Here is a 27683-nt window from a genome sequence, read left to right as displayed (position 1 = left end):
CTCTCACAAACGTACGGATATATTTGAAGAACAGATCGGAATCAAAAACAACAACTGTGAAGTTCTCTGATGATTATTAATGTTGCCTACTCATTATATGTTTAGTAAACAGTTAGGCACCAAACCCAGATATGTATTTTTATCATGTTTTTGAGTGTTTACAGCTGCCAATGAATGCAACGCTGTTATTGTGATGATACATGACAGTTAAATATTTAATCTGTGACTATAATGACCAGATCATCAGACATGTAAATACTGCATAAGACAACAATAATAGGTTACTTAATTATTAGTCAAAAATCATAAAGAAATTAAAAACTGAAACCTTACTGAGGGATCATGAGGTGTGAGCGGACGCTGGGTTGCAGACAGAAAGTCTCATTTAGTATCACACAAATTATTCTTTATTCAAAACAATTACAAACATTTAAATGACAGAGGAAGACAAAACATTAGAAAACTCTGGCTAGATTGTAAAATCATTAAAAAGTGACACATCATGATAAAAGTGTAGAGGTGTTAAATTAGTTCAATCCACGTCCTTTTTCACGTCCCCTCAGGTCATGAAGGCAATCCAACATTATAGAGTAGGTTGTAGTTTACGTGACATTAAATGGCTTTTCTGTGCAATAACCACAAAATCAACTCAGCAGCTTATATTTCTTATGGAAAGCAACCTGGTTAAATTAAGCATTTGCACATGAGAACCACATTTTGTACTTCACAGATGTTTATATTTGAATCAAGCATTTCATTCAACGTATTTATTTAGAATCATCTTCCAGCAAACCACTTTTGTTCTCAAGAGTAGAAAAACCACCTCAATTTTGTCTTCAAAAATATTAAAACATGTAAATATATATATTATCTTGGCAGCTTTTTCTATCGGAAATAATGTTGTGCTTATATTTGCTGTGTGTAGAAATAGAGGGCCAAACCAACCAGCCTGCCAGTGCTATTAAACTCAAAGACAGCATGAGGAACCGATGGAGCAAGTTTCTCACTAAATCACATGTTTGCACATAAATTACGCTGCGTTTTCTGCGAGTGATCATGATAAATAGTTATTAGGCTTTGCTGGTGATCTGTTAATCAAGCCCCTGAAGAGGCGGTTCTGGACTTCAATCACTGCGTGTTCTTGTTTTCTTTTTTGCTTCCTCCAAACAGAGCTCCTGCCAGAGCCACAATACCCAGACCCACCACCGTCGCCACACCTGCAACCATGACTGCTTCTCCTGCCTTACACACCTGCGGAGGAAAATGTAACATCTTTTAGTTTGCGTGCAGGGCTCTGATAAAGAATCTTGACACTCAAAGTTTCATTAAAATGTATCCACACATATCAGAAAAAAAGGTTGTAACATCCTTTTTCTTGGATGATGATGTAAAATGTAGATTATAATGTCAAAAAGGTTTAAAGAGTTGTCATTTGTGTGTTGATCCTCACCGTGACAATAGATCAGTTTGAATCATTGTAACTGGCCTGACATATTTTATTATGTCTTCTTCATGAAAAAAATACATGCATTGATTGATACTTTGGTTTTATGATTCTATTTTCTAGTTCTTTTCTCATGTTTTTATTAAAAATTCCCAAGTCAAAACCAAAATCTGTGTCTCCATCTTGGCAAGTGGTGGTTGGTCTGTGAAAACACCAGTGAATATAATACCAACAGTTGATCTACTTTGATTTTTAAATTAACTAAATTACTGAATGAAACACAACTTTTCACTTGTACACCGTGTTAAATTCAAACTTCCAGTGAAGAGAAGTTCTGTGTGGCAGATTTTAATTCTACCCTTATCCTTTATTTGCCTCCCAGTGTTTGTTTTTGCCTTTTGCTTTTGTTGTCCTGTGTACACAGTGTGTCGGTGCAAGAGAGAGCAAACTGCTCTCATTGCAACACCCTGTATAAAATCAAGATGATACACAAACACAGCCACTGTGCTACATAAAGGACAAAACAAGCTGGTTTTTAAAAAGGCAACTAAACTTTCTTAAAAGATTATGGAACCCCTTTAACTTCCTCTCCCCACTTTGTTAGTTCCACGTTGCTGCATTCCTCTATGGGCATTTTCATTATCATAACTTCATGTTTTTTTATAATCTGATCTCTGCTTTAACTAGATCTGCTATAGTTCTCTGACCAATTCCACAGAGATCTCGGCCTCCCTAACAAACTTCAAATGTATGCTTATAGGATAAGTTTACCCAAAAATGAAATTGTGTCATTTATCTATTATCACATCGCAAAATTATTTAAGAATGTAAAAAGTCAAACATGGGTCCACTTACCTGCCGGGATTCTGCTTTTCCGTAGCGCAGCTCGTTTGCAAAGTGCTCACAGTTCCCCCTGAAGACGCAGTACGGCAGCTCCGTGCCCACCAGCGCGTTCGCCTCCCTCAAAATGACGCGAGCCGGGCGGGGCTCATATTTCTTGTCGAGGCCGTTGTTGATTTCCCACTTGTTGGTACCCACAACGTCCCACAGCTCCTCTTTCTTCACTATGGCCTTCTCAGTTAGGACAGACATCATGCTGTTGGTTCCTGCACCAGGGACTTCAGCTATGAGTAAAAAGCAATGACAGAAAGAGAATGAAACACAGAATTTGTGGTTTATTATTTATAAATCAGTTCAAACTTGTTGATATTGTTTGAAATGCGACAGCGAGTGTGGGCCGCTTTAAAAGGCTGTTATTGTGCAAGACTGGAATGGGTTAGGATTTGGGAGTAGCAGTCCAGACAGTTGTGTAATGTCGGGGGACTCACAGGGTGGTGCCAAGTGAACAATGAAGCCGTCTCCAACATACACAGCCCAGTGCTGATAGGTGCCCCTGAAGATCTCAATCAGGTCCCCAGGCTCCGGTTTCTCATCATACTATGATAACACCAACACACACAAAAAGTTTGACTTTAAAAACAGACTGTTTGGCAGAACCTTTGACCCGGCGAGACTCCATGACACAGTCTCAGTTACGCAAAGATAAGACATATAAATTAATTAAAAACACAAATACATTCAATGATTAAAACAATACATTGGATACATGCTAGAAAAGCTGCATAATGTTGGATCATAACTGCTCATATTAAAAACACACACAAAAATATAAATATATAAAGTGATGATTGCCTACCAGTGTGGGAGCCATGTCAGTGTTTGATAGTTGGAGACCTTGAGTTGGTTTCACTTTCCAGTTCTAGTACATGAAGAGGAGAGAAACCATTTTACAGGCCTGATATCAGCACTCAACATGAGATACTGAGAAAAGTGCAGATGCATAAAAACTCTAACATATGATATACATATTAAAATATATATAAAAAACATAAACTTGTCAGCACAACCCAAAACAGTTCTCATTTTCATATATGATGAAACATAACACAATATGATAAAAACCATCAAACTGAACGAAACATGGGTAAAGAGATAGTAACGTTAGTTTGAAGGCATCTTATTTACTTTTTGGTCTTTGTGTTCAGATACATGTTATCCACCACCTACAAACATTTAGCATAACGTTTAAGCATAGATTTGACATTTAAAGGCATTTAAATGCAGACAAAGTGGGTCATTTCATTCCCTTCGGAAGCGGCAACATAAACCTCGCGTTTAAAAGTTTTTGGCGGACAGTACAAGCGACGCAGCATCAAAAGCTAGCCGAGAGCTAACACGGTGATCTGCTCCGTGTGTACACCGTCAAAATACCTTCAGCTGTCATCGGTTACGTCATCAATAGAAGGCCGCAGAGTGACGACAGGCGCTCCACGCTTTACAACACGGTTCAGTTAATGTTTACACTGACAGTCTGTTTTTCTTTTTGGCTTAAGCGATAGTGTTTACATTGCGTTTTATTACCTGAGACGTCACCAGACCGCTGACATCAAAGAGCGGACACCGGAGCTCAGCTGAGAGCGATCAGCTGATTGTTGCTCCTTTTAGTCCGAGAGCGCGACCCTTCAGAATAAAAGCATAAAACAACGTCGAAAATGTACCTCCTACTACAACAGCGAGGACTACACACTATAACAACAACAACGACGACAACAACAACAACAACAACAATGATAATATCATCATGATATACTACTACTACTACTACTACTACTACTAATAATAATAATAATAATAATGATAAGGCACAGTTTGCTTTGTTTCCGTCTATATTTGTGGCTGGACTATCATTTCATTGCTGTGTGGGGTTTTTATCCTAATAATCTTGCTTTCACTCTCAAATTCTAGTTTCAGTTAGCATTAGTAACATCAGATAGTTTCTTATAAAAGATATTTTTCTGTAGTGTACTTAATAAACATCACATACACATTAAAAAAAAAAGATTCCTCTGTTGTTTCCCGTAAAAAAGTCCTTTTGTGGCTCAATGGGTCGGATCTAATTTAGTATTTAGCTGACAAGCTAGCCACACATTTTGAGATTAAAATGTTAATCAAAAGAAAATATTAAAGCAGGAAAAACATATCAATCATGAAATCATCAATCAAGATATAAACAAACTAAGTGTAACAACAGAAGGGACAATTTAAAAATAATCGAAATGTATTTTTTTTTATTCTTGCAGAAATGAATAATTCATTTAACATTTAAAGACAGAATAATGACACATAGGCTAATATTAATTGTAAAATTATAAGACCTTTTATTAATTGAGAGTGTCAGCTGTGTTAGTTGACAAGCATTTAAAGGAAAATTATACTCAGGGCTTTCGTAAATTAATGAATTTTATCTTTGGGGATAAATTACTTAATTAATCATTTTTTTTGTCTTACTTAGATACAGTAACTATAGATAGATAGATAGATAGATAGATAGATAGATAGATAGATAGATAGATAGATAGAAAGAAAGAAAGAAAGAAAGAAAGAAAGAAAGAAAGAGAACCACAAGATGTCGCTAGTGACGTCAACTGTCTGCGACGGTTTGTCTTTTTTTTTTTTTTATCCGACGAAGAAGAGCCCACTTCCGGCTTTGGAGCGCCCTTTCGGGGTATTTTTGTTCTGAAATTGGACAGAGGGAACAACAAAAAGCTGTTACAGTCGAAGCCTCACAGCCGAGCGGAGGATTTAATGTGACGCTTTAATGTTAAAGGATCAAGCGATGTCTGTGGTGTTTGACGGGAGTCCGCTGAAAGCGATGCAGAGCTCACACACTCACACAGCGCAGACTGCCCTGAGGTGAGTGGTGGTGGTGCGGAGGAAGCTGCTGGGCTGACAGAACTACTGCATTCAGGCTCTGAAGTCAGTTCAGCACTTGGTTTTTGTTTTATATTTAAGTTAACTGAACAAATATCGATTGTAGTCCGGTATGAAGAGCCAGCTCGTGTTGAAAGTTACTGTGCCGCAGCACATGAGGCGTCAGGAGCTGCAGTGAGGACTTTTTCAGTTAATCGATTAGCCATGTGCTTTATTAAAGGATCAACAAAGACATCTACACATGACAAGCTGTTGGAGCCCAACGTGTTGTTTCAGAGATGTTATTTGTCCTGAGCAACACCCCTGAAACACTTACAAATTATATTAATTACAGAAAAGATAATATTTGTGGAGAATGTTGTGTAGTTTATTATTCCTATTAGTAATCATTTTCCTGTTGGGCTAAAATGAGCAGTTTGTTGATTGTAGGTTTGGTATATATGGCCACTAAATAATTCTGTGATAATAAAATATATTTATATATGTATATTATATATCTCGGTTTGTTTTAAGACCACATATTTAGAAGACAGATGCTGATAATGGGTAATGAATATTGTTCTTACTTATTGCCCTATACTGTTTATTTTGTTTTTGATCAAATATGTCAAGACTTCCAAGAGCCCATAGTGGTCCTTGTCCTTGCTTGCTCCAGCTGCCTTTCTCTCTGACTTAAACCTCCGGACCCAGACATTTAACTCAAACGGACCAAAGCAATTTCTGACTTTTGGCAAGCTAGGCAGAGGAAGCTTGTTAAATGATTTAAAGGTTGATCAGGTATCCAATTTTGAGGATTAATTTTCTGCCAGTTAAACAACTGACTTATCAGTTGTCAACACAACATATTAGAGCCGCAACGATTAATCAATTAATTGAAGTTTAGAAAGAAGATTAATCTGCAATTATTTTGATGATCAATTAATCGCTTTGGTCACTTCTAATGCAAAAATCCCAGATACTTTCTGGTTCTTGCTCCTTATACAGAAGGATCTGCTGCTTCACTTTGTCTTATATGATATTAAATGAAATACCTTTTCAATTTGGGTCCATTAGTAGAAGAAACTAGCACTTTTGGGCTCTGGGAAGATGAGATGGGCCTTTTTCACTGTTACCATCAGATTAATTGATAAGAAAAACGATTATAATTCACAGTCCTAAAATATATTTATCTCTTTAGTGTTAATGATGCAAAACTAGTCTGAAAGGATGTTTCCTTCTTGCACAGTCACACTGTCTTTTCTCCCTTCTCCTCTAGCGCCCAGGAACTGTCCCAGGAGATCAAGTCCTTCATCAGTGGCGTTGATGCCGTTCAGGGCCGGAAGCTCAGTGTCCGGGAACATGCCCGCTGTGCTGTGCGCCTGCTGCGCTCCGTCCCGGCCTGTCGAGGGGCGGTGCTGGAGCATCTGAGGGGCGTTTATGATGAGCACGTCTCCGCCTTCCTTCACAACCTAGAGACGGAGGGTGATGCCAGCTCCGGGGTCAGCTCCAACCTGGAGGACATCATACAGGTGTGATGACACAGGAACCTTATCATGAAAATGATATGAACTGACTAATGAATATTAAAACATAGCAGGCCATGCTGCTGCTTTTCTTTGACTTATGTCAGGCATGTCCAAACTATTCCACAAAGGGCCGTGTGGCTGCAGGTTTTTGTTCCAACCAGTCAAGAGCACACGGTTTGACCAATGAGCTTTCTGAAGACTGAGACCAGTTGATTAAATGAGCTAGGTCTGGTGTGCTCCTGACTGGTTGGAACAAAAACCTGCAGCCACACGGCCCTTTGTGGAATAGTTTGGACATGCCTGACTTATGTGATAATAAACCTGAATATTTATTGTTTGTTGTTTTGTTTGCCCCTGTGTTTTGTCTGTTGAGACAACTCAGTACTTTTGATACAGCTTTTGTGCAAGTTACTTTTTCTGAATCAAAATGTCTGAATTGTTCTTATGAGCTCAAAGCACACCAGTATCCAGACCACACCAGGTCTGATTAACCTAACCCTTGTTTTCTTTCTTTAATGAAAATACAACCCAGAAGATGTGTTAAATTATTTCTGTTTGTCTGTAGGAGGTTCACGGCGTCCTGTCAGAGTTCATCCGCCTCAACCCGCGGGCCTGGGCCCCTCTGGTATCCGCCTGGGCTGTGGACCTCCTGGGCCAGCTGAGCAGCAAACATGCCAACCGCAGGGTGGCCCCTCACTCCTCCAGCCTCAATGAGCTGCTCCAGCTCTGGATGTCCTGTGCTGCCACCCGCTCCCTCATGGAGGCCTACTCCCAGTGTTTGGCCGCCATGCTGGCCTGGTGCCCTGACGCCTGTGTGGATGCGCTGTTGGACACCTCCGTTCAGCACTCCCCGCATTTTGATTGGGTGGTGGCTCACATCGGCTCTGCCTTCCCAGGTACTATCATCAGCCGAGTCTTGGCATGCGGACTCAAGGACTTCTGCTCTCATGGCGCTAAGGACCAAGGGCTTCTGGTGATGGGAGCAGATAAAGGCAGCAGAGTCCCCAAGATTGGCTCAGTGGTGGGAATCCTCGGTCACCTTGCAGCGCACCACTCAGACAGCATCAGGAAGGAGCTGCTCAGGATGTTTCAGGAGAGCCTGACTCCATCGAGCCCCATGTCTCCCACTTCATCCTCAACGTCCTGGGAGAATTCTCCTCAACTCCGTCGTGCTGCAGTACCATTTCTGCTGCAGCTGGCTGCAATGTCCCCCAACCTCTTTGGTGCCGTGTCTGCAGAACTTGTAGAGCTGCTGCGCCCTCCTGTTCTGCTCCACCTGCAGGCGTTGCTGCAGGGTCTCCCCAGAGAAGAACTTGATAACATGCTAGGGCTGGCAGTCCACCTCATAAGCCAGAGCCCGTCCGGAGGTGCCCGGGTCCTCCGTTTTCTGGCAGACACAGCCACTCCGGCCTCAGTCATCATCTCTGGCCCTACACCCTCCCCCCATGAAGGAGTCAGAGAAGGATGCGATCGCCTCCTACAGATGCTGCTTCTTCATCTCCACAAACTGGTCTTCAACCGCATGGATGGAACTGAGGTCAGCCCCCACCACTCAGCTTCCTCTCAGCCCCAGAGGGTTATCCCCTTCTTGGAGGAGCTGCAGTCTCACATAGGTGAGCTCTGTGCTGAGACGCTGCGACTGGAGAGGAAGCGTCACCTCTGGCTGCACCAGTTGCTGTGTCTGCTGTCGGTGTATGGGGGTCCCAGCGTGGCCACTGAGGCCTTCTGCCAGCTTCTCACCCAGGCCCGCAACCCGGAGGAGTTGGCTTTGGCCTGGCAGCTCCACACTACGCTCTCCTCTTGCATAGCAGGACTCATTCCTGCCGCTGTGGCTCGCTGTGTGGCCCAGATCCATACGCACACTCTGGGGCCCCGTCAGCTGAGGCAGCTGCTGCTGAACCTAGCCGCAGCCATCCAGAGCCAGGATGAGGAGAGGAGAGGAGCAGCAGGTGTTCAGTCCTCCATGGCCATCCAGGTGGGCTCAGCGGTCTCAGGACACCTCCATGACTTTGGTCCACTCCTTCTCCACGGTGACCCAGCTGTATCTCATGCTGCAGTGCGCCTCCTGTCCTGTAGCCCGCTCCCTCGCACCTCCTCCCCAGCACACCTGCTCCTGCTGTCCCGTGCCGCTGTGACACATTTCTTCCTGGCACTAAGGAGAAGGGGGGAAGGGGGGAAGGTGGGAAGAGATGGGGGACAAGCAGGGGAGGCGGTGAACTGGTCAGTCCAGCTGCTGTCCCGGTTCGCAGCGTATTCTCCGCTCACTCTTAAAGCAGTTCTTCAGCAGCTGGTCGAGGGAGCGCTGCACAAAGGCAACGCTGAGCTGTTTGGAGGTCAGATCGCCGACATGTCCGGCGCCCCTGTCACTTCGCCATCAGTATCCCCCGACCTCGGAGCCTCTTTGCTGGACATCAACTGTCGATTTGGCACCACAGTCAACTTTTCTGGCAGCGTGTGGTCTGTGTTTCATGCCGGGGTGATTGGCAAGGGGCTGAAGGTCCGCACTGCCGCCAAGCTGCCTGACCCATTTGGGGTCATCCAGGTAAGTTGAACAATTTGAGAGCGCAGTTTCATTTCAGTTAAATTGATTTAGCCGACAATATTTCTATCTCCCTTTCCCCCACTCGATCGCTCCTTAAGCAAAGTAGTTTAGAATACTTTCAAGCAAAACAGAATACAGAAAACAGCACCAGTACAGTCAAGTGATTTTTTTTTTTTTTTTTGGATCTAGATTTTAGCAGGCCTTTTATTTATTTTTTTTTACTTGAAGCTACATTTTCTCATAGACATTTAATTGATGGCGTGGAGGTAGATTTGTGTGATTTGCTGAAAGATTAATAATGTGTCTCCATCATTTTCTCCTGCCTGCAGAATGTCCAGACTCTTCTGGCTGTCATAGTCCAGTGTTGTAGCTCCTCTGGTCTCAACGGCTCAATGAATGGCTCACGACCCCCATCTGACCCTGATGAGCCAGCGCCCATCAACGCGGAGGCAGCCAAGGTCATTGCAGTCACATTGGTGGAAAACGTCTGTCCGGATGTGGCCAATGGTGAGCTGTCCTGGCCCCCGGAGGAGCACGCCCGCACCACAGTGGAGCGAGACATCCACATCCGGCGCTGCTTCGAGGCCCACCCCGTGCTCTTCCCTCTTCTCCAGGTTGTGGCAGCTGGACGTCCGGCTCTCTGCTACTGCTCAGCGGTGCTCAGAGGCCTCCTGGCCACTCTGCTGGCTCACTGGGAGGCGTCCCGTGAGGCGTTGTCCACAGACTCCCCGTGGCACCTCCAGGCCTCCTGCCTCCTGGTGTCCTGCATGGGAGAGGGCCAGCTCCTGCCTCCCGTGCTGGCCAACGTCCACGAAGCCTTCCCCCACCTCACTCCCTTCGAGGTGAGGCTGCTGCTCCTGGCTGTGTGGGAGTATGTGAGAGGAAACGGGCCAATGCCCCAAAAGTTCATCTTCAGTTCTGAGAAGGGCCTCTTCTGCAGGGACTTCTCGAGGGATGGCGACGTGGCAAGATATGTGGCACCGATCCACAGTGTTCTGCATAAAAACATAGATAGATTGGGACACCTGTGTTGGCGTTTCCAGCTCTGAAGGTTAATGGGGAGCAAACTTTGAAGAGGGAATAAACAGGAACTGTTAAATATCTGTGTGCTCTAGGAGTGGACTGCAAAGTTGCCATCACTGTAGTTCAGTTTCATACAAGTATAGCTGTTTGTGTGCGTGTGTGTGTGTGCGTGTGTGTACGTGTATGTGTACCTTTTTGTACCATATTTGTAGACATGATACATTTCTAACTGTTTGTTATTTGGACAGAAAATGCCACACATTTATATTCAGTGAAAACAGAATTTGCTCCACACAAATTAAAGCCTTAATGTGTCAAATTGGTTCGAAAACAGCAACTTAAAGCGACACTATGTCGTTTTTAGAGAAGATATTCAAACTCAGAATTTTTAATGTTAATAATGAGGTCATAATACAAACTGAGAAATATGTATTTCTTCGGTAACTGAATGAACAAGCTGTTCTCACAGATGAATAAGGTCCCCAGAGCACAGTTGTGTTGTCCTCGAGGGTCAGTTTGTTTCTTCAGTGTATTCCGTAATGAAAGAAAAGATGTCTTCCCCAAAACCACAAAGTGCAACTTTAACTCTTGTTGAATAATTTATAGATTTGTTTTGCATAATATTTCAGACAAACACGCTTTGCATTTCATGTTATGTTGTTTCAACCACTTTACAAATAAATCGTCATCTGTTCCTAGAACGTGTCATGAATTGAGTAACCATGCTGGGGCAAAAACGTGTTACCACAGGACTCTCGTGGCGATTAAAGTCTCCGTCTGTGATTAAAGTGATCAGAGCCTGTTTAAATGTACAGCCTGTAAATCCTCTGAGGCAACCTCCAACCTCTTGTGTTTGTCATTCCTTAATACTTTAACACTTTTACTTCAACTACATTTCAAGGAAGTGGTTCTCCCTTCTTCAGAGCCAGCTGCATTTAAATAACCTTTATTGGTTTATGAAAGTAAAACTATACGATAGATCATAAAGAAATACTACACAATAAGCATGATTATGTGTAAGAGAACGTTTTCTGTATTTTACATCCTGATAAATATCTTGCTGCCACTTGTAGGAGGCCTTACCCTGGGGCTGTAAACCACTGAGGGTTTGGACAGAATAATAGAAACACCTGCATATTTTAAATCAATCCATTACAATCCTACCCTTGGTCATGATTAGGAAGGACAAAATATGACTTGCATTTAAAAATGTATTCTTTAGATTTCTTGCAGGGCTTAGTCATTGCATTGCATTGCATTAGACTGTACACGTGTTCCCAGCGCTTCTACGTTGCATTGGTTGGAAATCAATCCAGGACAAATGTGTGCACTTCACTGACTGGAGCCCGGCGATGACGTGTCCGCGCCTGAGAGGATGAATATTCATACGAAGTTCACATAAATCCCCCCTTTATCCTTAATCTGATAACGAGATAACGTCACATTAAAGACAAAAAAAATATAACACGATAAATTAAGTGTTGTAAATCTGGGTGATTTCAATCACACGTTCAGATTTAAAGAGATTTTTTTTCTGAAAATGTTTCGGACGGTTGAGAATCTTACTTTTTTAACGATCTTTGTTGCGGAGTGAAATGGGCGGAGTCAAACGGGAACATAGTCAAGATGGCCGCCTTCACTGAGAGGTAAGACAAAGCAGGTCCGCAGTTTCATTGTGAATTTTTATCATTTGTTTGATTTATTATCAGTGTGTGAGAGGCCAGAGATTATCGCTGTGGGTACACACTTTGTTGGCGTCCGGGCAAAGTTTACTGTTTCAGGCTTTAATGGCCGCAACGGAAAATCATTATGGAAAAGTCGAGATCACCCCCCAATTGAATTAACGGCTTGACAGGCTCCCTGTTCCGTTACCGCTGTCAGCAAGGTTAGCTCGATATCCTTACTGTCCGAGGATGTGATAAACGATACTAGTACTGTCGAACACACAAGAATAAGTCCGTCTGTAAAATGCCAATACGTTATTATTCTTAAATGAATCAGGTGTGCCCATTTTCTCCCGTATCTGACCAGGTTTCCGATTGGATGCTAGCTAACTTTAGCCCACATTAGCTAGCTGATACGGTAGCTAGTTAATGCTGTCTCCTGGCGTCAGTTCAAGAACATCACATCACACAGCTTTGACAAGGACTGGAAATAAGTCCTTACATGTCCGCTCTGATATGAAAAAACAAACAAACAAACAAACAAGTTAATATGTGAACACTGTGTGGCTGCTGCAGGATGAGGAAACGGGAAATGATTTGAGCTGCCTGTGAGATTTTCTGGCGCTGGGGACACATTATATCACCACGGAGAGATCAAAGTCCGTGTGTGTCGGTATAAGTTTAACTCCTGTACACATGCTGTAGGTTGGCAAGGGTTCTCGTTGGTGATTACTCAACCAAATATCAGTCAGCGAAGCGGAGAGATGATCGGTCTTCACCATCTTAAACTTGGGTTGTCTCCTTGTTTCTCCTCTGCAGGATGGCGTCTGTCTTGCTGCTCTGGCTGGCCGTGTGCCTCAGTGGGACATGGGCTGTGGACAAGGGCAACTTCAAGACCTGTGACCAGAGTGCCTTCTGCAAGTAAGTGCAAGATGGAGAAAAAAACCCCCATTTACTTCACCTCAAGGTCCCATTTTATACACATTTTCAGGTTCATATTTTTGAAGATCCGTTAAATTTGTTTTTCTTGCTTCAGGGATGAAGCAAACACATTGTTCTTACTATACGGTCCATTGCTGCAGAACATTTATTCACCCTTTGTCTCAGTGCTTTGTTTAAGCTACTGTCTCTTTAAGGCTCCCTCCTTCAAAATTCCTGTCTGCTCTGGTTGGTCCACTCTTACAGGCCTGAGCAAGTTTCTGAATATGGCTGTGTGCATTTCTTGTTGGACTGAGTGTTTTGATACGTTCACAGTATTTAAATGGCAGCTAGACCTCTTTTTTTTAATAGTATAGATAAGATCTCTTTCTACAGAATGGGACCTTTTTAAAATTTAGTGTTAGCCAAAGAGAAGCATTCAGATACTGATGTATCACGTATGTCCACTTGTTTAATGTTCAACAGGCGTCAGCGAGCTCTGAAGCCAGGGGAGTCTCCCTATCGAGCCCTGCTGGAGACCATGGAGCTGACCAACACCAGACTCACCTTACAGCTCATCAATGACAACAACAAGGTAATCACACATAGAGAACTAGCCCCTTATTAACACGAAGTTTTTATGATCATGGCCATATGATAAGTCTGTTCCCACATCAGCATCTCTGCTTTATACAGTTTCAGTGAACATATAGATGCCTTTTGTGAAAGCCCAGGTTAACAGCTTCCCTTCTTTGTGGTATCAAAACCAAATGCCTAATATGGCAAACAAACTGTAATGCTAAAAAAATCCTAGCCCCTGGCTGAACCCATGCGCCGAGCTCTACTGCCATGTTTGGGATCATAGTGAAATTCCTGTGTGCTCTCCTTTCCTTCTCCTCATCCCTCTCTCACCCCTCTTTCTGTGTTCGCCTCTCAGGTGCGTCTGCTGCTCGAGCTCTACCGTCTCCAGGGAAACATAACGAGGGTGAAGATTAACGAGCTGAAGCCCCTGAAGCCGCGCTACGAGGTCCCAGATGTGCTCATCAGGGAGCCACCCACTGAGCCGTAAGTCTCCCAAGGGTGCCACTAAAAGTGTGGAGGTGGTGGTGGGTGGCTGGGTTTTAAATTTTGATATGTCAAACTTAAAAGAGAAGCAAAATGAACTCTTCTCTGTGTGCAGTCCTACCAGTTGTGTGTGTCAGTTTTAGAGCAGCAACTCTCCGATTATTCTTCAACTATTGGATAAACTGCCAACTATTGATAACTGATTCATCAAGTTTAAGGGAAAGGTTATCTGATTCCAGCTTCATACATGTGACTATTTTCTTGTTTTTTGACTTGTCTATGACAGTAAACTGAATATCTTTTGGGTTGTGGACAAAACTAGATGTTTGAGGATGTCGCCAACTAGTCGATTAATCACGAAAAAAGCAACAGATAGTCAGTCCTAGTCAGTTTTATTAATTGAGCCCAGAATTACTAATTTATCCTAAAAACTACATTTGGATAGAAAAAAACTCCCCCAAAATTGCCGTTGTAGGGATAAAGCAGAATATTTGGACACAATTCTTGCTGATATGGCCACTTATCACAAATTTGTCTGATGGGAGTGAAAAAAATAAGGAGAAACGACACTAAATGGGTGGAAATCATGGATAGTGTGGCAACAGGCTCTTTATCCACTTCTCTTCTCATGCACTGATTTACTTGGCTGAACAGTGTGGTGGACACACCGCAGCAACAAGGGCCACTTGGGCTCACCACCATCATGCTGTTGGCCTGCAGTTGATGTGTGACAGTCCTCGGGAGTGTACAGGTGTAAAATAACGAGAACACCTGTACTTTTCCTACTGCAGTCGGTCAGAATATCTGCTGTGACGAAGATGTGTCGCATAAAAATGTGTCTCAAACAAAACAGATCTGAATTGGGAAAAGAAAAATTGGCATTTTTCACTGTAGATCAAGGAGCAAGACAAAGTAACAGTGACATGGAGGAGCCCATCCATTGAAAATGAGAAATCAGAGATGCTGTCAGTTTACCTTATTAAATTCTTGTGAAAATGAACCAAACATTTTGAAATGAGATTCTGAGTTTGGGGATAGTGAGTATATAATTCAGTTTTTCTAATCAAATCCTTTCTTTAACCTCCTCTCCCCTTCCTGTCTCTCGGCCCCAGCCTGTCTCTGTTGTCTCAGGACGAGAACGGAGTTGTGCTGTCCCTGGGAGCGGAGTCTCAGAGGGTCATCGTCAGCGCCCGGCCATTCCGGCTCGACATCATGGAAGGGCGAGACGTGTTGATGTCGCTGAACTCTCGCGGCCTGCTGGCCTTCGAGCACCTGAGGATGCGCAAGGACACGTGAGAAGCCGCGCATGCACACACATTTCCAAATGCCAGCCGTCTTTTTAATCCACGTCCTCACTCAGTGGATGATTTTCTATTTTTGTTCCCATGAAATGGTTTGTTTTTTGAGTATTGTCTCTGACTCGTTGTTCTGTCCTCTTCTCCCCTATCATCCTAGTTTCTCCTATAAAGTAACTAGCACAGTGGCTAGCGTGTGGGATAATATCAAGAGGGTATTCTCTAGGTAAAGACCCTTAAGATTTGTAAGTGTGTATTCTGTTCCTTGTGCTAATGCTGCCAATAGTGTCAAAGTGTAGGGACTCCCATCACACCGAGCACCCTGAAATAAATGTGACTGAGAGTGAGAGAGGGTCATGGATGAGTGTGTCTGCATGTCTGTGTTTAATTTGAACCAGAATTAAGGGGTCAGTCCAGCCCCTTGTTATCATCCTCATGTTTTCAAAGGATCATTTTAAACAATAATAGCCACTTGGGTGTTGATTTTTTTTTGTCTTATTTCATGAAACAAAGAAAAAATCATCCTGATCGTAAAAAAAAAAAACAAACCACATTCAACCCAATGATGTAGGGTCTGCTGTGCCAACCAGTGATTTAACTGTTCTGTCCGATCAGCGTCTGATTTACTAAATCATCACCGTAGAGCAGATCTAACACTGTAGCTGCACGACTGACTGTTTCTTGACCAGTCATGTTAACTGAAATGATTCGTCAAGCTTGCTCAGTTTCCGTTCAGAGCTAACGGCGGTTGTTGAAAAATTATGCTAGTCGCAGAAGCTTTTCTGTCCTCACACACACGTAGTCTGCCTCCCACCAGCTAGTTTGTGTTTAATTTTCAGATAAAGACGCCCAGTTCCCAAACCAGACAGCAACATCTCTCTTTGTGGTTATGCTTTAATTTGCGTTCCAGTTTTCGAGGTAATAATTCTCTAAATTGGGTAATTTTTCAGCTGACCGTTCTGTCATTACTGCGGAAAAACAGGTTCTGTAGGAGCCCTCCATGTTGGTGTGTGTGGTCTATTGTGACCGTCCCACACTGATTTATGAAGTGTAGCTGGAATTTAAGATGGAGGGCGGCTAAATTAATGAGTAGAGTTGGTGAGTGAAACTGTACAATAACAAATCATCATTTTGAGACAAAACTGAAACATTTCCTAGAGAGGGTGTGAGCCATTTGTGTCCAGGTTTGTTACAGGAACACAGCTGGAGTATCAGTAATAGTCATTTCAGTAACGTTTCAAGCAAAAATGTCAAACACATTCTGATCTTAAATGTGACGATTTGCTGCATTTATTGTTTGAGAGGATGCGCCTTACCTGTCTTTAATATTGTGGTGCTAAACTACAGTCATATGTTCCAACTGCTGAATACCCAGAGTTGTGAAGGTAACACACACAAATCTTCAGGATAGATTTGACAAATCTCAGTCTTACCAATTTCTTCAAGCTGTATCAACCAACATGTTAAGGCTTTAGCTGGGGGAGTCTTCATCAGAGCAGCTATGACAGTGAATGAAGAGTCTTTTTTTTTTGTTTTTGTTTTGGATCGTTGGTTGGATATAAGAAGGTGTTAGACATTGTCTCTTTGGGCTCTGGGAAATTGTGAAGACTCTTATAATATCATGAAATTTTGACAAGATTAAGCATATTAATTGATAGTGAAAATCATTGTTAGTTGCAGTTCAGTAGGGATCTTTAAAAACATTAAAATGTGACCAAAAGCCTACAAAGTAAAGCAAAATGTCACAATGCTACCCCATTCCTATTTTATCATTTCAGCCCCTTGAAGATCTCGCACTCAAACACCTACCAGTTGACCTCAGCTAAGTCCCAGAGAGCTCAGAGCTTAAGGTTTTAGCGAGGACATTGGGATTGGGCCCCTCTGTCACTCGTTTCTCATCTCTATTCATCTTTGAATAGCATAGTTGATCTTCTTCATAGCAGGATGTGGATCTTTGCACCATTTTTATCCCGTCTAAAGTTGTTGATTGCGAGTCTGCCCCAAGAATCCTGGAACACAGAACATGTGGAGCCTTGTTTTTCCGCTTTAATATGAATACGGCATAACAAGCTTTCAAAAACCCATTTTGGCACTGCTGCCTGTTGCATGTTCGTCCCCTGCTGCAGATCATGCGTCAGACTTTTGGCGGTTGAAGGCTTGTTTGAGTGGGTCTTTGGTGCAATGCCATGGCCACGATTACATCATGTTTTGCGGGGAATCCACTGGGTAGCACTTGATTCTGTAAGTGTGGGTGTTGCGTGTCGCAGACTCAAGAGGTCCTGTCCCATAATGCCTAGCTTTAAATAGCCACAAGGTAGGGAGTTGCTCAGTCCCCTTTGTCATTAAAGTAATTTAAGACCATGTAGTGTATTTGTTGTCATTTGAGTCAGGGGGCATTCACCAACCTCCTTGTTTGTACGTCCTTTTCCTTTTTATCATAGTTTAACTATACCCCCCACATTTTCATACATGTCACAAGATAACATGGCTTTGCCAAGGTGACATTTCTTTCTTTTTCCCGTGTCCCCTTCCCCCTCCGTTCTTTTTCCCATGGAGCAGTCAGGCAGACCCAGAGGGCGAGAAGAAAGAGGAGGCTGATCCGGCAAACCAGGCCGAGGTACAACACTCTGAAATACACTTTCACTTTCCTCTCTTTATTTAACATTTCTACACTCAGGCTTATTCTTCTTTTGTAAATGATGTCTGTTGCCCCTGTTCGCCTGCCAGACAGCAAAGGAAGAGGAAGAGAAAGTAGAAGACGGGATGTGGGAGGAATCGTTTAAATCGCATGCAGATAGTAAACCTAGTGGTAAGTCATATTTGCGTATATTTTCTGTCACGGTTCATTTTAACTGAGCTGTGTTTTGAGTCTCGTGTGTAACCTGGCATTTTCTCTACATTTTTCATCTCCTCTAACTGATCTTGGGTTTCTGTCTCCTCACAGGTCCTTCTGCAGTTAGTTTAGACTTTTCGTTGCCAGGGGTTGAGCACGTCTACGGCATCCCAGAACACGCAGACACCCTCAGACTCAAAACAACAGAGTGAGTGTCAACAGCAGCTTGTATCTTGCATACAAAATGAAGATATTTGAGGCTTTCTTTACATAGAGTGTAGGCTTCATTGAGTCAAGCCTGAGTAAGTGTCCTTCTGTTTCAGTAATGGTGATCCGTATCGGCTCTACAACCTGGATGTCTTCCAGTATGAGCTTTATAACCCCATGGCCCTTTACGGTGCTGTCCCTGTCATGTTGGCCCACAACGCCCAGCGGACCACAGGCATCTTCTGGCTCAATGCGGCTGAGACCTGGGTGGATATCAGCTCCAACACAGCTGGAAAGGTCCGTCTCTTCTTCTTCCACTGTTGGCACCTTGAACTGTTTTTGTCAAGAATAGCCAGCCCAGTCTGTCACTCACATACTTTTCTCTCTCTCCCCAGACTGTGTTTGGGAAAATGCTGGATTACGTGCAGGGCTCCAGTGAGACGCCGCAGACGGATGTGCGTTGGATCTCTGAAAGTGGCATCATCGATGTCTTCATTATGCTTGGACCAACACCCAAAGACATCTTCTCTCAGTATGCCTCCCTCACAGGTAGGACGATGGACAACTTTGCCATTCACATGAAGATATAATGCTTTCTTTCCCATGTTTTTTCTAGGACACACCTTCCATTAGCACTTCTGGCTTTTTTGCTTGTTTGTCTGTGCAGGGGATCAGAGAGAAAGATGTTGCTTTTTTTTTTTAAGTCTCTGTGTGTTCATCACTTTGTTCGTTTGTAGCTTCTACCTGAATCTTGGTGGTTTGTATCCTAATATTCTCTTCCTTTCATTGTGTCCACTTTCAGCTGTACTACACGAAGTCTTGTTAAGATTTAAATAATTACATATTGGGGGACATTTATTGTGAAGAATTTATAGGAAATTAAAAATGTTTGTCAGGTTTCTTAAGTTATTCTTCAATATTACCACACCAGCGAGTATTTACAGCCACTCTTTTGACTACAATTCAAAACAAGTGCATCATTGATTAAAGAGACACCATCAAGCAGGTAGCCCTGTTGTAGTCAAAATACAAATCCCTCCAGTGTTGGGCTGTCGTGATGACTGAAGCAGAGTGAAGCTGAGCCAGCATGTGTATGGAAAAGCCCCATTAGATGCTTATCAACTTTCACTTACATTAAGGTTGTAATTATGAACTGAATTCATTGAGAACTCTGGTCATTCAGATATTAAACACAAAGGCATTTGCTCAGTTTTTGATAAGTCCTAACAAGTCAAATCTCCAACTAGGATGCTAAAGTCAAGATAAAGTTTTACTACTTTTTATAGAAGTATCAGTACCTATCTTAAAGCTTTTCTCCTCATGTCATCCATCAGGCACCCAGTCGTTCCCTCCCCTCTCTGCTCTGGGCTACCATCAGTGCCGCTGGAACTACAACGACCAGAAGGACGTGCAGGAGGTGGACGCAGGCTTTGACGAGCACGACATCCCCTATGACTTCATCTGGCTCGACATCGAGCACACTGACGGGAAGCGCTACTTCACCTGGGATCCACACAAGTTTGCATCCCCAAAGGAGATGCTGCAGGGTCTGGTGGACAAGAAACGCAAGGTAGAGATGACAAATATTCCTTCGACACCCTAATGTTAGGATCCACAACTTCATGGATTCTTCAGTGTCTGTTCTGCTGATGTCATCTTTCTTAACCTGAAATAGTAAAAAATGAAGTTTAGTTTTCACTAATTTTAGTTTTGTTGTTTTTACAGATGGTTGCCATTGTGGACCCTCATATCAAAGTTGACAGCAACTACAAGATCCACAATGAAATCCGCTCTCGGGGTTTTTATATCAAGAATAAAGATGGGGGAGACTACGAGGGCTGGTGTTGGCCTGGTAAGAGACGACTGACAAGTCAACATGAATGTGTAGAAAATGTATCTCCAAATATCACTATGAACTGGATCTTCGATGAGGAAAAGTTTTATCTCGATGTGCAGCCATCTTCATTCCAACAAGGAACACTTCTCTCACTTCCCTTTTGCATCACATCTTTTTCAGGTAGTGCCGGCTATCCAGATTTCACCCGTGCAGACATGAGGGCCTGGTGGGCCAGCATGTTCGCCTACGATCAGTATGAGGTGAGTTCCAAGCAGTGATGGAATGTAACAACATTTACTCAAGTACTGTATTTAAGTACAATTTTGAAATACTTGTACTTCACCTGAGTATTTCCTTTTTCTGAGACTTTATAATTCTACTCCACTACATTTTGGAGGCAGATATTTTTTACTGCGCTACATTGATTTAAAAACCTCTTCAGTTACTAGTAACTTTACAGATTAAATGCTGCATCAGTGCATATAGAATATTTTGACTCAGGAGCTTCCCACTACAGCCACAGTTTGCTGCTATTAGCTACTGTCCTTTTGTAATTTCTCCACCAACGTTTATCGAATCTATTCATTCATTCATGTAATTAGTCCGGCCTTGAGACTGATATCCACAATCCCTGTCTGCTCTCCAGGGTTCCATGGAGAACCTCTATACGTGGAACGACATGAATGAGCCATCAGTCTTTAATGGGCCAGAGGTCACCATGCACAAGGACGCCATGCACGGAGCCTGGGAGCACCGTGATGTCCACAACCTGTATGGCTTCTATGTGGTGAGCGCACACAGGTCATCTGTTTCTTTGTGGGAATGAACCAAAGCTTTCTGTTCAATATTTTTATTTCAGATTTGGTTGTTGTTTTTTTGGTGTGGTTGAGTATTTATGCGTACACTAAGCAGAAACCAGTAGAACACAAATTATGATACATTAGAAAAACAAAATGACTCATCAGCCCTTCAACGTAACCTTAGTCTAGTAATTTTACTGATATATTTTTGGATGATTTGCATAAAAATCCCCCCACTGCTTCAATGATTATCCTGTGTACAACCTGCAGCAAATGGCCACAGCGGAGGGTTTGATCCAGAGGTCAGGAGGAGTCGAGCGACCATTTGTCCTGACCAGAGCCTTCTTTGCTGGGTCACAGCGCTATGGTAAGATCTTTTAGTTGTTCAATCAAACTTAGATTAGATGAGATTACAAGTAGATTGTCCAAAAAAATGGACAGTACAACCAGTAACAAGTTTTTATGAGCATAAAGAAAATAAAATATTAGATATTAATGAAATATACAAAATACAAAGTATGTAAGGAGTAAAAGCAAAAACCAGTGCCTAATAAAATTAGGATAGAAGTAAAATTAATTGAAGAAATTGAGGCATTTTATCATAAAACATGAGCAATTAGACTTCAGCCAAAGATTCTGTAATGATTTGAACCCTGTCTGTAGTTTAAAAAAAAAAACAAAAACCTTTTGTGTCAGGTTATTTTAGTGCAGGACCAAGTGTGATCGAGTGTGTATGTGTCTGTAGGTGCTGTGTGGACCGGCGATAACGCTGCTGAGTGGGACCATCTGAAAATCTCCATCCCCATGTGTCTGAGCCTGGGCCTGGTCGGAATCTCCTTCTGTGGTGGTGAGTGTGATCAATCTACTGTTAACCGCTAATTTGTCCTTTTGTTTCATATAAAGTTTATTGTAATTGTAGTTGTTTATATTATTATAACTCAAATTACAAAATATTCAGAGAACTGTAACTGAAAATATGTGTCGTGTAAATCAATTGTTTTGTTTGTGGTTTTGTCTTTTATTTGTACATACAAGAGTTGCCGATCTTTCATGTTTTGTGAACATTTTGCTGTCCTGTACAGTTTACATTTAATTAGAATGAAAAAGTTCAGAATGTGTGTCATCTCCCTATTTAACATTTTTAGCACACCACGCAAAAGATCATCTGCCAGAGTCATACAATTTGACAACTTAAAACATTTGACTCGTATTACACGAAGGTCACATTCATGAAGAGATCAGGTGTTTATGTCAATGCACCTACTTTAAGTGAAGCTAATTTTGTACAAATATCATCTAATTCTCCTCCAGATCTGGCCAAAAGTTCTAAGAATAGCAGATCTCAAGACAATGTTGTTTCTGGCTGTTTTGTTTACATCAAGCTCTGAAAGCCCTTATATGACTCTAACTCCTAACACTGACCCGGTCTGTCTCACAGCTGACGTTGGTGGATTCTTCAAGTCTCCCAGCTCTGAGCTGCTGGTGCGTTGGTACCAGACGGGGGCGTACCAGCCCTTCTTCAGGGCCCACGCTCACCTGGACACACCCCGCCGTGAGCCCTGGCTGTTTGGTCCTGAAAACACAGCGCTGATCCGTGAGGTGGTGCGCCAGCGCTACACCCTCCTGCCCTACTGGTACCAGCAGTTCTACCAAGCACACCAGACTGGACAGCCCATCATGAGGTGAGAACTGGACGGGAAACACTGTTTCTGTTTGTGTCTTTTTCTGTGTTGAGTGGGGACGGGAGAATATAAGGTCTTACTGCAGATCATGATAAAACAATCAGAAATTTACCCTTTTTACATTGGTCAAAAACTTCTCTCACACTCACTAACATCTGGCTTTTGTGTGCAATGTGAATGTTAATTATCAGGATTTACTCAAATATCCATGCAGTAGTCTCTCGCTGTGATACGAACACAACATGCTGCGATTTATTATTTATGCAGCAACTGATTGGATCATCTGTGTATGTTCTGTTCTGTCAGTGTATTAATGTCATGTAATTACTCATTACTGCAGTAATACATTAGCAGAACATTACCTTGAACAGAGAGAATTTAGCCAAAATGTGTCCCCAATCTGATCATGATTATGGATCATATTCCAATGCAAAGATTGTCTTGTTTGCATTCACTGCATATTTCAGTTTGATGTGTTACTGCATGTAAAGATGTTCTGACATTTGTCTCTCTGTTGCAGACCTCTGTGGGTGGAGTATCCTCAGGATCCTGCTACTTTTGCTATTGACGATGAATTCTTGATTGGTGAGACACAGAACATTAAAACTCCAATGTGCTTTGTTCCAAGAGATCTGTTGATGATTTTTAGATAAGAATCTACTGAAAAAGCTCCACGTCTGATGTTCAAGCTAGCCTTATCGATTGAATTGAATACAAGATCTCTGCAGCTGTTTTCTCCAAATCTGTTGCACTGCAGTTATTGTTGTGAAACATGACATGTTGGGTGTGGATCACGTCTGTTTATCGCGGGAACAGCCGAGTTACAAGCAGACAAACTAGAATGAAAACTAGAATATCAGGCATCAGTGAGGCAGATGTGATTCCAAACAATTATCAGACTTGCTGACATGACTCAACTGTGCTGCAGGGAGAGACTTGTTGGTGCACCCGGTTACTGAGGAGGGAGCCAGGGGAGTCACCGCCTACCTGCCTGGCAAAGACGAGGTAAGGCGACGCAGTTAGTCATCTTTCGGCACCTGCTGTGTCAGTAACATGACTGCACACTCAGGAGTTCTTTGTCTTGATGAAACCTTTTCTTAACGTGTGTGTTTGTGTGTGTTTCTCAGCTTTGGTTTGACGTCCACACCTTCCAGAAACACAATGGGGCCCAGAACCTTTACATTCCTGTCACCATGAGCTCTGTAAGATGCCAAGATGCCCGATGATGACTTTACCTACAATAACAAACTTCTACTGTTTGAGGCGTTCCACATTCTGTCATAGTTGACATTTTTCCTCTTGTTTTAATATGGAGCTCTCTCTTTCTTTCAGATCCCTGTGTTCCAGCGCGGCGGCTCCATTATTCCCAGGAAGCTACGAGTTCGCAGGTCTTCCACCTGCATGGAGCACGATCCCTACACTCTATATGTGGCTCTTAACCCCCAGGTAACTCAGTTGTACAAGCCATTGTGACAGCTACAAGAGCCACCTGTCACCCGCTGCTATTCTGACATGCTTGTGTGTCTTGCATGAAGTTCTTACCTTTCATTTTTTTTGTCTGACAGAGAACTGCAGAGGGCGAGCTCTACATAGATGACGGTCACACCTTCAACTATGAAAAGAAGGAGTTCATCCTCAGGAAGCTTTCCTTCGCCAAAAACATCCTCTCCTCTGTGTTAGTGATGAATAATCTCTGTCTCAGTGAAGAAAACCTGCCAAAGTGTTACTGCATAATTTGTAATATTTGTAAAACCTCTTGAATATTAAAACCAAACCATGTCTCTGCCTGGTCCGCAGTAACATCGCTCCGGATGCCCAGTTTTCTACCCGCTCCTGGATCGAACGCATTATCATACTGGGAGCCAGTAAGCCCAGCAAGGTTACCCTCAAGACTGCTGGTGAGTGACATGACAACATCTTCCTCATGTTAATTCCCACAGAGACATTTGTCTCAACCAAAAGCAGAAAAAAAAAGGTTTTGAAAAAAGCTGCTGAAAATATTTGGCCCGTCTACACTTCCCTATTTTAAAGAACAGCTGCGTTTTCTTTCATTGAGTTTAAACTGATTTCAGTGGAGTGGAACAATCTTCACACTAACCTTAAACTGAGTTCATGTGAAGTTTTAGAAACAATTTTGTTAAATTGTTTTTTTAATCTTCTCTTTTTTCAGTGAGTAAAGCTGCGTGGAAGTGTGCCGGTGCCTCTTTGTGCTAAATGAAATAACGTTCATACAGGTCATAGACAAAGTAGAGCTCGATGACTCATTACTCATGAATGTCATCACGGCTTCTCGTGTTACTTTATTTTTAACTTTTCATGTGTGAACGAGTCAACTGCTGCCAGATCACACTTCCTCAAGATAACACTCATGTTTTTGAATGAAGCCATTTTGTGTGTTTGACTAAATGTTGTGCGCACTTGAGCCCCTCCAGAGTGGTTTGGGGAAGTTCAAGTGTGAATGTTGGTGAGAAAATGTTTTTGAATTTATGGTAAAGGTAATGGCTGCTAACCATCAGACGGCAAACGTAGCTGAGGGATACATTTTTGGCAGAGGCCTTTTTGAAAACAAGAAACACGGCTCATATGGCCGACACAACCGCACTTAGGAGAGAAACACAAACTGCAAATGCATCAGTGATTTGTCTTGATTTATTGTGGAAACTGAAGGAACCAGAAAACACAGTGAAACTTGTAATTTAAGATACACTGGATGTTGAACCACATATTCGCGTAGACATCCAGCTGCATATCTTCAGCCTTACAGTAACCAAGGACTTGTTTGAAAACATGACTAAATAATGTATTGCTTTAATTGCAAAACGAACATGTTACATTACCCGTTACCATGAAAAAGTGATTACTCCCAACACTGATCCGGAGGGTTCAATTCGACTTGACTGAGAGTCGGAGAACTAAGTTCTGACATCACATGTATATTTCTTAATTATTGGTTGAGTTATGTGAGATTTTCTGATTCTTGTCCGAGATGAGATTCGCACTCTCTTCTCTCTCACTTTCTCTAACTCGATCTCTTCTTCTGTCCTGCAGGTGGTCAGGAGAGCCAGGTAGAGTTTGAATTCGACGCCTCAATGTCGGTGTTGACGCTCCGCAAGCCCGGCATGAATGCCGGGGTAGACTGGTCTGTGACGCTTCAGTAACCATGGAGACGGGTGACAATGAGGAGGAGCAGGAGGAGAAAATGACTGAACCGGACTGAACAGAGAGAGCGAGAAAGAAGCGCTGATACCTACGACTAACTAAAGCAAAGACAACAGGACAGCCACCGTGGAGGGGAAAAAAAGAACATAAACGCATCAAAACACACAAACATGCATAAACCCATGTAGACCTGTTAGTCCAACTGAGCCACCTAACGTCTCTGTCATGTCCCTCTTGTGTTCAGTCACACTGTAAAAACCTAACAAGAATGGTTACTGCTAGATAGATAATTATGTTCGTCAGGTTCTTCGGATAGATGGCAACTGAGCAACTCGAATCATGTCATTGTAATGAATCCGTGGGGTTGAGAAGAAAACATTCAGACACTCTTTTGTTTTGTTTTTTAATCATCCATCCTGTCTCCCTCTGAAGAAAGATCACTGTGATTTTGAAATGAAGGTTCACATTCAGAGCACATGCTCCACCTGCTGGTGATTCCCTTGATCTGTTTCTGATTCAAAAATAAATCATTCCATCCCTTCTATAAGCAAAAGCACTTAAATCAGCAACGAGCTCGACCGTCTTTACTTCTGCCACATTTGATTATATTTGGGGATAGCTTGCCAACAATCAATTCATCCCTGCAGCTCTGCCACAAAATGTAAAGAAATTGCCAGGGCACGTTAATTCTTTAGCCTCTGCCGGAGAACGTCAGTGATGAGTTTGATTCATTATCATTGTTTGACAGTGGGAGCGATCAGGTCGGTTAACTGCTGCACCGAGAGGGGATTTTCAGCTGTTCTTTGGAAGAAACTTGGGGAATCGCTTCAGGGGACTAAACCACTGGTGTTTGTGGATCATCCTGTCGATGTGCGTTCTTTCTTTTATCGAGTCCTTTTTCTCAGCGTTGTTTACTAGATTATTTTTAATGCACTTGAGGAAGTGTGACAACTTACAAGATGTTTAGATTTTCATGTGTTAATTAGATGTCGGGACTGTCGGGACTGTCGGGACTCCAGAATGTCATTTGCAGCTTAACGAACAGGTCGGATTGAATTCTTGAAAGGTTTTTCACTAGCAGATATCCATTGTGCTGGTTTTCTATGAAAGTAAATCCTTAACGCCGAGCAGTCGTGAACTGTCAGATGATTCTCTGGAGACTGTAGTCCTGTCAAGTCAAATCATTGGGCCTTTTAGGAGTTTTGATGTTCTATGAGTTTGTCTTCTTGATTGTTTTTATGATTATAAATGTACATGTTGCTTCAGTTTTGTTGGTGATGGCTTGAACTGGTGGAAAACGGAAGTGAAGGAAAAAGACTTAAGCTGTCAAAGTTATCAGATGTACTACTAAAAGATGAGACCAAGTGAAAATAAAGTTGACCAAATGTGAGAGACGTGTTTGGTTCAGAGTTACTTCGTTACTATATTTCTGTGTCATTATGAGATGTCTGTTGTCTGTATTAATATGTTCTTCTGCGTCTGTTACATGATATCCAAAAACAAGTGTCATTAACACTGAATGAGCCCACATTTGCAAACAAGAACCAAAAAAGCAAGATGTAGTAAGTCCACATCACACACTAACTATAACCAGCTCTGCTTTGTTAAAATATGACTTTGCGGGTGCGCCCGTTTCTGAAAAGGAATCTGAAAAGGTCTTTTGTTCACAAAGAGGGAAGATATAAATAGTTGCATCTGAACAAAATCTGTATTTGTATGACTTTGTTTTAGTAACTTTTTACAACAAGGTTGAGATATTACTGAAACCCATTTTTGCCATTTTAAGTAAAAATATTTGATGAAAACAGCCATGATTAAAAAAATAAAAACTCTCAATGTAAGTCATAGTTCTGAGATAAAAAGCCAAAATGTATCTAATAATTTAACCTCATATTCATGACTCTTTCTCTCATCAATATGACTTTAAGATCATAATTC

General features: G+C 42.4%; 3 protein-coding genes across 8 annotated transcripts; 2 read left to right on the top strand and 1 right to left on the bottom strand.

The window, feature by feature from the left end:
* Positions 1-379: 379 nt before the first annotated feature.
* Positions 380-3964, bottom strand: LOC119008108 (phospholipase A and acyltransferase 3-like). Of its 3 annotated transcripts, none has more exons than XM_037078171.1 (5): positions 3866-3964; positions 3141-3203; positions 2773-2881; positions 2300-2568; positions 380-1251 (listed from the first exon to the last, which is right to left on the bottom strand). In XM_037078171.1, the coding sequence occupies exons 2-5, from the start codon at positions 3153-3155 to the stop codon at positions 1129-1131; spliced, it is 516 nt and encodes a 171-aa protein (XP_036934066.1). In that variant the 5' UTR covers positions 3156-3203; positions 3866-3964; the 3' UTR covers positions 380-1128. The 3 variants fall into 3 exon arrangements, with proteins under 3 accessions (XP_036934066.1, XP_036934067.1, XP_036934068.1); XM_037078172.1 differs by lacking the exon at positions 3866-3964 and adding an exon at positions 3716-3859; XM_037078173.1 differs by lacking the exon at positions 3866-3964 and adding an exon at positions 3470-3546.
* Positions 3965-4960: 996 nt separating this feature from the next.
* Positions 4961-11137, top strand: ints5 (integrator complex subunit 5). The gene is made up of 4 exons (XM_037077695.1): positions 4961-5197; positions 6471-6723; positions 7286-9262; positions 9592-11137. The coding sequence occupies exons 1-4, from the start codon at positions 5103-5105 to the stop codon at positions 10309-10311; spliced, it is 3045 nt and encodes a 1014-aa protein (XP_036933590.1). The 5' UTR covers positions 4961-5102; the 3' UTR covers positions 10312-11137.
* Positions 11138-11873: 736 nt separating this feature from the next.
* ganab (glucosidase, alpha; neutral AB) lies at positions 11874-27137 on the top strand. 4 transcript variants are annotated; one of them, XM_037077154.1, is made up of 25 exons: positions 11874-11931; positions 12769-12870; positions 13354-13462; positions 13805-13932; positions 15045-15224; positions 15388-15453; positions 17787-17844; positions 17955-18036; positions 18172-18268; positions 18384-18564; positions 18663-18816; positions 19602-19837; positions 19993-20119; positions 20285-20364; positions 20751-20891; positions 21175-21271; positions 21650-21751; positions 22343-22586; positions 23107-23171; positions 23515-23591; positions 23714-23788; positions 23919-24032; positions 24152-24261; positions 24384-24484; positions 25635-27137. In XM_037077154.1, exons 1-25 carry the CDS (start codon positions 11912-11914, stop codon positions 25742-25744), a joined length of 2856 nt encoding a protein of 951 aa, XP_036933049.1. In that variant the 5' UTR covers positions 11874-11911; the 3' UTR covers positions 25745-27137. The 4 variants fall into 4 exon arrangements, with proteins under 4 accessions (XP_036933049.1, XP_036933052.1, XP_036933051.1 ...); XM_037077156.1 differs by having other exon boundaries at positions 11927-11945; XM_037077155.1 differs by lacking the exon at positions 11874-11931 and adding an exon at positions 11976-12170.
* The last annotated feature ends 546 nt before the right edge of the window (positions 27138-27683 follow it).

The sequence above is a fragment of the Acanthopagrus latus genome, chromosome 18, assembly GCF_904848185.1.
Source record: "Acanthopagrus latus isolate v.2019 chromosome 18, fAcaLat1.1, whole genome shotgun sequence".
NCBI classification, from domain to species: Eukaryota; Metazoa; Chordata; class Actinopteri; order Spariformes; family Sparidae; genus Acanthopagrus; species Acanthopagrus latus.
This window is presented reverse-complemented; position numbering and strand designations above follow the sequence as displayed.

What these genes read in the sequence shown, in the direction of transcription:
- LOC119008108 (XM_037078171.1), bottom strand. An exon ending in TGTTCACTTGGCACCACCCT is followed by an intron (nt 2,569 to 2,772) that starts GTGAGTCCCCCG and finishes TTTTACTCATAG; the next exon opens with CTGAAGTCCCTGGTGCAGGA. An exon ending in GAAAAGCAGAATCCCGGCAG is followed by an intron (nt 1,252 to 2,299) that starts GTAAGTGGACCC and finishes TTTCCTCCGCAG; the next exon opens with GTGTGTAAGGCAGGAGAAGC.
- ganab (XM_037077154.1), top strand. Translation starts at nt 11,912, where the DNA reads ATGGCCGCCTTCACTGAGAG. An exon ending in GACCAGAGTGCCTTCTGCAA is followed by an intron (nt 12,871 to 13,353) that starts GTAAGTGCAAGA and finishes AATGTTCAACAG; the next exon opens with GCGTCAGCGAGCTCTGAAGC. An exon ending in ATCCGGCAAACCAGGCCGAG is followed by an intron (nt 17,845 to 17,954) that starts GTACAACACTCT and finishes TTCGCCTGCCAG; the next exon opens with ACAGCAAAGGAAGAGGAAGA.
- ints5 (XM_037077695.1), top strand. Translation starts at nt 5,103, where the DNA reads ATGTTAAAGGATCAAGCGATGTCTGTGGTGTTTGACGGGAGTCCGCTG. An exon ending in ACAGCGCAGACTGCCCTGAG is followed by an intron (nt 5,198 to 6,470) that starts GTGAGTGGTGGT and finishes CTTCTCCTCTAG; the next exon opens with CGCCCAGGAACTGTCCCAGG. An exon ending in ACCTGGAGGACATCATACAG is followed by an intron (nt 6,724 to 7,285) that starts GTGTGATGACAC and finishes GTTTGTCTGTAG; the next exon opens with GAGGTTCACGGCGTCCTGTC.